Source organism: Oryzias melastigma, linkage group LG8 (assembly GCF_002922805.2).
Source record: "Oryzias melastigma strain HK-1 linkage group LG8, ASM292280v2, whole genome shotgun sequence".
In the NCBI taxonomy this organism is placed as follows: domain Eukaryota; kingdom Metazoa; phylum Chordata; class Actinopteri; order Beloniformes; family Adrianichthyidae; genus Oryzias; species Oryzias melastigma.
Window position 1 is genome coordinate 19,741,685 of NC_050519.1, and position 9,199 is coordinate 19,750,883.

General features: G+C 41.7%; 1 protein-coding gene across 1 annotated transcript; it reads right to left on the reverse strand.

The window, feature by feature from the left end:
- LOC112145934 (epithelial membrane protein 2) lies at window positions 1-2,160 on the reverse strand. Its single transcript, XM_024271422.1, has 5 exons — window positions 1,828-2,160; window positions 929-1,013; window positions 744-852; window positions 432-572; window positions 1-338 (listed from the first exon to the last, which is right to left on the reverse strand). Exons 2-5 carry the CDS (start codon window positions 1,001-1,003, stop codon window positions 178-180), a joined length of 486 nt encoding a protein of 161 aa, XP_024127190.1. The 5' UTR covers window positions 1,004-1,013; window positions 1,828-2,160; the 3' UTR covers window positions 1-177.
- Window positions 2,161-9,199: the final 7,039 nt, after the last annotated feature.

Consider the following 9,199-nt stretch of genomic DNA (forward strand, 5'->3'; position numbering starts at 1 on the left):
TTATTTAATTAGCAAGAAAATCATTCCTTAGATACAATGAAGGAGATCCATCTCTGGAATCAAATACATCTGTGTTTGACGGCGTTCACAACCAACAGTCTAAAGTCCAAAACCTTTACTGCCTGAGCACAGGTCCAGTCAGACAGAACCACAGGATCAGCTGCTCCCAGCTCCGCCTCACGCCGACTTCTTACGTAGCACAAAGTAAGTTATGGAGGAGAAGAATGTCAGGCCGAAGGCGATCCATGCCAGGATGTAGCTGTGGCCGTAGTTGCCCTGTTTCTCGTTGACATGGAAACGGTTTGTGTAGATGGAGGCTGCAATCATGATGAACAAGCCTGAAGAAAAAAAAAAAAAACCTTCATTTAGAACCAGGGAGGGTCACCGGAGCTTAACGCCGGAGTCAAGAACACTGTCAAAGAAATACTCACAGGCCAGCAGCTGGAACGCGCCAGCGATGGTGAACCTGTGTCCCTTTGGAAGAGTGAAGAGCTGAGCCAAAAACACAAGAGCTGCAATGATGGAGAAGATGCACGCCAGCACTGAGGTCGCCTGCACTGCCTGGAGGTAATCTGCAGAGGGAGCCAGAGAGCACAATCACTCAAAATCAATCAAACAAATGTCAGCTCTACTTTATTTGTTGAAATTAGAACAGTCTTACAAAAAAGTTCAACTTTCCTTCATTTTCTTTTGTAATTGTCATATTTTTGCATACAAACGTACATATAGAAGTTGTTGCTTACCTTGTGGGTAGTCTGACCCTGTGGGGAGGTCTGTGTAGTTCCAAACTCCATTAATCTGATCCCACCGAGCCCAAATATCAGTGCGCATGGTGTCCGTTACCCACCAGGCCTGAGGAGAATTCAGACACAAACCATCAACCTTTTTATTCAACATTCTGGCTTGGAGTGGAGGAAATGTCACTCACATTGTCAATAGTAGCCACCAGGAGCAGGACGATGGCCGAGATGTGGAGGATGAAGATGCCAATAAGGAAGAGCATGATGACTATTCTGGAAAAAAAGAAGGAAAATGTTCGATTTTCTCCTAGCATGAAACACCTCCTCGGGGCGTAGAGCCTCTGCTGCTAACTACCCCATGAACAGGCTAATCTGAGTCATCAATCACTCGGCGGCACGTCCACTTTGTGGACTCTCAGGAACCCTCTCAGGGAGGGGCGAGCTTCATCAAAGCTAGATGAGTTTGGGCTTGTCTGATGAAGACGCGCCCCTCCTTCAAGCAACAATGCAACTTGTTTTTACTCACAGAATTCAACATTTCTAAAAAAAACAAAAAAACAAAGGTATGCTTTTTATTTTTAGTCGATTTATTGATCTTCAATAAACCTTAAGAGCTTTTTTGGAGACAATGAGAGACAACAGAGGAATGTCTCCTCTGTAAAGGAGTGGTTCAGGGTTGGGTCCGCACATGCGTACGCCCTATTGCTTCATGTGACATGAGGTGCAGAGGATTCAATGCAATCTTTTAAAAGAGTAGTAAAAAGTACTTTTTTTCTTAGTTTATAGCAACTTATAGGAACATTGTTTCCTAAAAAGTGTTCAATCTTCTGTAATTTTTCTATTTTTAAAAAGGTTTTTATTTAAAGTTGTAAAAAAGTTTATTTTAATCCTTTAACATTTGGTGATGCTTAAACACAAAATCTTTAACATACTGTTAGCAGATTTTGAAGGAGAAAAGCGGCTCGCCGCTTTTCTCCTTCAAAATCAGCTGGAATACATTGATCGTGTTAACAATTAAAAATTACAGTAATTTAATGACTATAAAACTACAGAATAAAATGAATAAAAGGATCCTTTAAAGACTTACTGTCAGACGGACGTGGGTCTCCTCAAGTCTAATTCCCTCTGCTGGAACTAATTTCAGGCTTGGTGTCCAAATGTACAAACAGCAGCACCAACTGCTTCACCCTCTTGTACCCTGCCCTGTTCTTATGTCCACACCCCTGACAAGCCTCCAGCCTGAGCGCATAATCTCTGCCTCTTTTCTCCTCCTCCTCCTGTCCCAGCCTGTTCTTCCCTCAGCACTATAAGCTCCAGAGGGCAGACTCCTGGATTGTGTTTGGGGTCCCACGGCTTTGTTGCTCAGGGAGCGCGGTTGATGACTCACTGGTGTCTGAGGGCGAGGATGGGGATTCCTCAAGCGGTGACTTTTTCTTTTTATTGACAACGGCGTAACCATGGCAACAGACTGATGAATACTTCCCCGCGGTTGCTGTTTTGCGACAAAAACTTAACATTCAGTTTCCTTTTCCTCCTCTTTGTCATTCTTTTGTAACAGACATCTCAGGATGGAGGAATGTTGTTGGCAGCAATCGAGGGATGAGGAAGTGAGGGGAAATGAGTGCTCAAGGGGAAAAAGGGAGAATGTAACGAGTGGGAGATACTTAAATAGTTCATAGCAATCGCTTGGGCAAACTGATTCAGTCCAAATGAATTCAGTGACTCATCTGCTGTTTGAATGAATTAACTTGCTAAAAAAGTTTAAAATTCACAGTCCTTTTGTGTCCCCTTAAAGTCCCTCCATGATTTATTTAAAAAAAAATTCCCATTAGTGTTTTAGTTATGATCATGGAGTTTTTAACCAAAATCCCACAACCTAAATGTTTTCAAAAGTCGTTTTTCTTGTTGATCTGAAGCCTCTGTTTCCAAAATCTCCTCTTAGGGGGCGTGACTTTTGTAGCCCTTGATTCTCCCTATCTGATTAAAATGGCTCTGTCTCACTAGCTTAAATCGTCATCACTTCTACTAAAAACATCCATCATTATGGGTAATGTCCAGCCGTATGGTTCTGATCCGTATGTCAGCTGGACAAGGAAGTGAAGATCTTCATGTACTGAACTTCCTCCAAAATCCTGATTCTTTCTCCTTCCAGTTCACCAAAGACTCTTTTAGCTAATTCTCCAATGTTTATTGACGTTGCTGTGATCAATACATTCAAGCATTGGTTTCTCAGAGTTCTTGATAAAATAATCAAAGCTAACATCAAAATGCTCTTTCATTGATTTACAATCCTTTCCAACTGCGGTCAAATGAGCCGCCGTTCACATTTCCGTGGTCACATCAAGAAGCTCCGTGGAGTCTGGTGGAGATTTTCCAGCGTTCGGTTTAGTGCATGTGCAGCAGAGCTGTTGATGGAAAGAAGATCATTCATTCAAACAGAGTCTGTCCAAGACACTTTGACTGACAGATTCAAAAGGAGAAATACTCGGAAATGCAAAAACAAAATGATTTCTTATTACATTTGTTCTCTTTCATAAAAAAAAATGCCACACAGACATGCTACAAACTTTTTAAAAAACAGGATTTTCATTGGAGGGGGAATTTAAAAAAATATTTTTTTATCTCCATCATATCCTTCTAACATGAGCAGTGTTATTGCTCTTCATGTCTAGAGGTCAGGTCTATTTCAATTGGAAAACTTGACTAATGTTGTTGCAGTTCAACCTTTTTTTTATTGGCTTAAAGGTGGGGAAAAAACATGTATTCCTACTACAAAAACCCAAACAGCTCCACAAAAGGACTGTACCAAAAAGTTTTTTTTTGTTTGTTTTTTGCTTTTGTTATTAATTTAAGGTTTTTTTCAACTTCTGTCCAAAATGAAATTAGAACAGCACAAAGCAACAAACTGCAACAAAGCACATTTACTGTATTGTTTAAGGTATACGCTCAAGACTGCTTTTTTCAGCAGACTCCTGGCCGGCTAAAGTCCCACTCCAACTATATTTTCTTCTATTGTAAAAGTGTTCCCGGCGTTCTTTTTTTTTTTTTTTTTTTTATGAGTATGTAGTTTTTAGCCAAAATTTTGAAAAACTATCATTTTTTAAGGGCATATTTTTAAGGTCAAGTGAACCCATGTGGTTTAAAAGTGGGCTGTACCTGCTGGCTCCAATGGGGTTTTTCCATAGCCCCATGGTGGCCCCATCTGTGTTTGACCACATTGGCTCCGCTGCCCAGGGAGGTACCAAGATTGATGCCCAGGGAGCGGCTCCCTGGGCATCAATCCTGGTACCTCCCTGGGCAGTGGAGCTCGCTACTCTGTCCACAGGGCGACTGGTTAGCGTAGCAAGCCAGCATACGGAGTGTCCACTTAAGCCAATGTGAGGAAAAACAGGTGGGGTCACCATGCAAACGGTGGAAAAACCCAGTTGGGGTCCATATTCCACTTTTAAACCAAATGGGGCCCGCTCCGCCTGACTAGCTGGGGCAGCAGCAGTACAGTCAAATTCCCCTCTGAGTTGTGGGCGGGACTACTAGTGTGACAGTACCCCTACGTTAATTTACCAGCATTCCTTTTGTTTACATTCTCTCCAGCTAGCTCACAGCTCCTCACAACCCCAAGCTAACATTAGCGTAACGAGAAAAAAAAAACGTGAATGTCCGAGCTATCCAGCTGTACAGTTTTGAGCCTGATACCAGCTCAGATGAGGAAAACGAAGACGTTAATGGATCCATTTGTCTATAAGTAAAAGGTTTAAAATTGGGAGCATGGAGACTTTGGCCTGTCCACCGCAGGTGTTGTGTCACAACAACTGCTGGTTTTTATCTGCTCCTGATCCATCACAATTTGAATAAAAAATATACAGAAACCCAGTTGTTAAAAACACAAAAACCAGGATTTTCATTGGAGTTTGTTTTTAAAATACTCCCTGATTTAATAAGCAGCTGCAGACAGAGTTCTGTCCACAATGAAGTGTTGCAAACAAAAAAAACTCTCTCTTGCCTTATATCTGGTAAAAGTAAGCTGCATCCACTGCTGTGGAGCAGAAATGTCATTTGAGAACGAGAATGTTTATACTAACTGAGCATCTTGATATATGTAAAAAGTCTTGGTGGTGTTTTGAGCAGACACATTTCATGGGTGTGTCTTCTGTACTGCCCCCTTGTGGTCTGTCTGGGACTTTATTCGCAGTTCTAAGCATCACAACAAATTGGTAAATGGAGGAGAAACTGTTGTAAAATATATTCAGAAACATGACTGACTTTGATCTTGACCTTTAGGCCACATATATAATAGATTTCTAATCTCATAATAACTTATAGTTATATAAATTACACAATTAATACCAAGTATTTTACTTTGAGTTGAATTTCCAGCAACATTTATGAGAAGATTAAAAAAAAGAACAATTAATACAATATAAGCAAAAAACACCCATGTTGAGAATAAATATGCATTCCTGTAAACTCAAAAATAAACAAGCAGCTGGGGGAAGTGTAACCGACTATTAGCAGGACAGGAATCCTGTAATGAATATAAATGTCGGTTATTGTGCAAAGGTGAAAACAATTGAATTTCAATGGGAGCAGGAAAGTCAAGCATGTGAGGCGCGGCCGGTTCGGTCTCACACACGGCTGCTGTAAATTGCATGTCTTTGTGAAGCGCTGAGAGCAGCCACGGTGTGTGAAGGGTGCCGTATGAACTAAACTGACTTGTCTTAATGAAAGACGCGCCTCGTGACAGAAAACGTGTGTGAGGACGAAGCGTGGATGGAAAATACAAAGGTGACAGGTGAACCTGCAGCGAACGCCGTGATGTCAGCTTTTTTGACGGTTTGCCTGAGGCACAAAAGGTGGAGAAAGTTTTCCTGCGACTACATGGTTCAAAGCCAATACATTTTTTGAAAGTTTTAGTGTTTAATACATAAATGTCCTTAAAGTTTTAAGAAAAGTCATTCGGATTATCTGAAGCTGCTGCTTGATAGACAGTCCAGTTCAGGAAAAGTCAAAATCAGAAACATGTAGATGAAGCAGCAGGGAGACTCAACATAAACGTGTGGTGGAGTACAAACAAACCACTGAGTCAAGAATTCCTCTGGCTTCCCTTATGGTAACAAGAGGCTTAAATAACTGAAATCTTTGGTTAAAAACTGCACAAAACTCTGCTTTGTTTCTCTGTCGGGGAAAAAAAAGACAGGAAGAACAAGTAGAAACGAAACAATGCTGCTGCAAAGTCGTAGAGGAGATTATTATTAGCAGTTTCTAACAAATTCCTGCATCCTCCAGGGTGCATCTGTGCGCTATGTCCATAGTTTACATATTAGTTAGCTTTCACAGCTAGCAGATGCTTTTCAAAGGGGCTGCAGGCACATTCCTGATCTTTTTCTGCATTTTGACAGCAGAATGTTTCTTATCTGTTTATCTTTATGCTCTGTCGTCTCTTCTTCGGCTTGTTAAGCAGACATTCCCTTGGTTTCCACAGACAACATGCTCTAACAAAACCTTCCTGTTGTTTTACTTTCTGTGAGGCTGCATTTGGACTGACACATCAAGATAAACACATGCACTCCCCACAATAAATGTTGAGTAGTTTTCCTTTTCCGTCTGAATTTTAATGAAATACAAAAAAGTTCCCTTGAAATTACACATAATGAATGAGAAGAAAGACAATTTAATTAGTTATTTATTACCCCAGAAAAAGACAATTATAAAGATATCCCCACATTGAAAAAAATCCCCATGTCATTTCCACCATTTGCTGCAATGACAGCTTGACAGTGACGTCTCATGCTCCTCTTTAGCCTCATGATGATGTTCTGAGGCGTTCTACTCTTCCACCAGTGCATGCAGTTCTGCAGCTCAATGAGGAGTGCAGTATGATCATTCAGTCTTTGATTCAGCTTGTTCAACCCTCTATGGCAAGGGTGTCAAACATAGGGCCTGCCGGATGGTTTAAACTGCCGCAGTCATAAAGAAAAAAAAAATATATATGAATGTTGGGGGAAAAAAAGCAGGCTTCTAGTCCATTCCTGTGGTTATTTAAAGAAATGGCTGCAATGCGCAATTCCACCACAATGGGAAGAAAAGGAAAAGAAACACCAGCAAACAAAAGATCAAGAAATAGTATTTCTTTGCAAGTGCGTGCCACATCTGGGTAAGTTAGGTTCCCTGCCACAATTACCAAAATGTGATTGTCAAAAAGATAATAACAATAGTAGCTCTAATAATAACAATAATACGTGATAAGGCTACATTGTTGTTTGAACCATTTTTTTGTTATTAATGGTCTGATACAGATAAACTTAAATTATGCAAATATTAGCCAATACCAATACTGGCATCAAGATATCGCCCATCCCTAACCGTGATGGTTCTATGATGTCTCTTAGGTAAGAACGTGCAGTGACTGGATCCTCCCGGCCAGCAAGGTCAAGTGGGCCCCAAATGTGAGCCCAAGTGGGTTTGGCTACAGTTTCTGTGGTGGTCCCACCTGTCTTTGCTCACATTGGCTTTAGTTGACACTTAGTAGGTAAGCTCACTATGCTAGCTGGTCCTGGTCCTGAGCCCCCCCTTATGTAATAGTGGACAAACATAGGTGGGGTCACCAGAGAGATTGTGGACCAACCCAATCAGGACCCACATTTTCCGCCCACTTTTAAACCATATGGGGTCCACTTGGCCTTGCTGGCTGGGATCTACCAAAACCCAATCGGTTTTGCACTGACTGGTGATATCTGTCTAGTCTGTTGCTCCTCCTCCACTAAAGTTACCCTTTGGTACCATGGTGACCTTGGCGTATGACTCATCTCGCCTTCTCCAGCATCGTTTCTGTGCAAGGTGACCCGACTTATCCATGAATGATAGACCATTGCTGCATTGTCCAGGTCACATCCCCCCAAAAATCACTGCGGTGTCTTGGTGCCAGTAAGTCACCTGCATTCAAGTCAAAGCGGTGGAGTTGGTTGAGAATGGTCCGTCTTGGAATCCTAAAACCTTCATGTCTGGAAAATGGACCTACAGTTGTGTGGTGTTTCCTAAACCATGTCTGAGTGCAGAAGTCCTTCATAGTTACGGCCTGAGGCACCACTCCTGGATCTGTCACAAACTCTACCAGTACTGCAGTGTCTTGATACCAGTCCGCTGATGAGACTTTGAGACTCACCGAGTTCACCTGAAACATCTGACTGACTACTACCAACCCGAAGGCACTATGACCAGGTGGTGCTGCTCGGCAGTTATGCGACATCATGTGTTCTTGGAACGACTTTCAGGCAAAATCAGCTTTTTATACCCACAGAATGTTCAAATTAATGTCACATGACTTAGTTTTTTAGCCCAGAAAAGTAAGGCATACTGAGCACAGTGAGAATGAGGTGAGTCTATTACTCCAACACAGTTGCCTCCATATCCTGCAGTGAAACAAACTCTGTGTATATCTGCCATCCACTGAGTTTATCCCTAACTTATTGTGAGTAGTGTTCATGCATCCTGATAGTGTCCTTCAAAGGATGAGAAGAGGAAAAAGGAGTTAAGAAGCATTCATGCATTCATTTTAAGAGTCTGAATATCAGACACCACACCTTTGAACGTGTCGTGAACAGCCTTCCACGTGGGAAAGAATGTCAGTCTCCTCAAACTCTATGCTTTAAGTCTGACTAAATCAAACAAATCCACCTCCATATTTGAGCTTCAGTAGGTTGGGAAATGTGATCTGAGTGACTAAAGTGCAATGTATCTGTATTTCCAGAAATGAATTCATGAAAACCACAAGACGGAGGCAGAATCTGAGGAGGAGATGGAAGTGAAAAGAGAATGCGGTTGAACCTGCTCCTTGGGCGTGTTCAACCAACCCCGAACAGGTGTGAGAATCTGCAGTGTGCAACACGGCACTCCTTTTTGCTCCATCACCCCTTAATAAGCAGCCGAACTATGGGAGAGACTCCCCTCTTTGTGCAACGAGGATGTATTTTGTGGGGAGGAAATGCCATGAGTCATGGATTGGTCCAAACTTTGCAGTCAATTGGATCCACTGGTGTTTCTGCTGCACAGAGCTGAAAGGAAGCTTTGCCAAAAAGCATTTTTTTAACGTGAAACGTGCATGTGTATTTGTTGAGAGGGACCAATGGGGCAGCTTTCTTAGCAGACACACCTCTGAGGAAATGTGAATCAGTGCTGGAAAAGTCTTTCAGGATCAACGCGAGCAGTGCTTTTGTCTGACCTGCCAGCAGTTTTCACAGACACTTAATCCCATGACATTTGTATTTTGGGTGTTTTTAACATGTTTTTGAGGCATTTTTCTAATCACATATAAAGAAAATTACACTTAAAATTACATTTCTAAGCATTTCTTTCTTCAAATTGTGGTGAATCTGGAGCACACACACAAAAAGAAGTCTTTTGACAAATATTGTATTTGTGATGAAAATTGCAGATAAATCAATCCATGTATGTCTCTGTTTTCA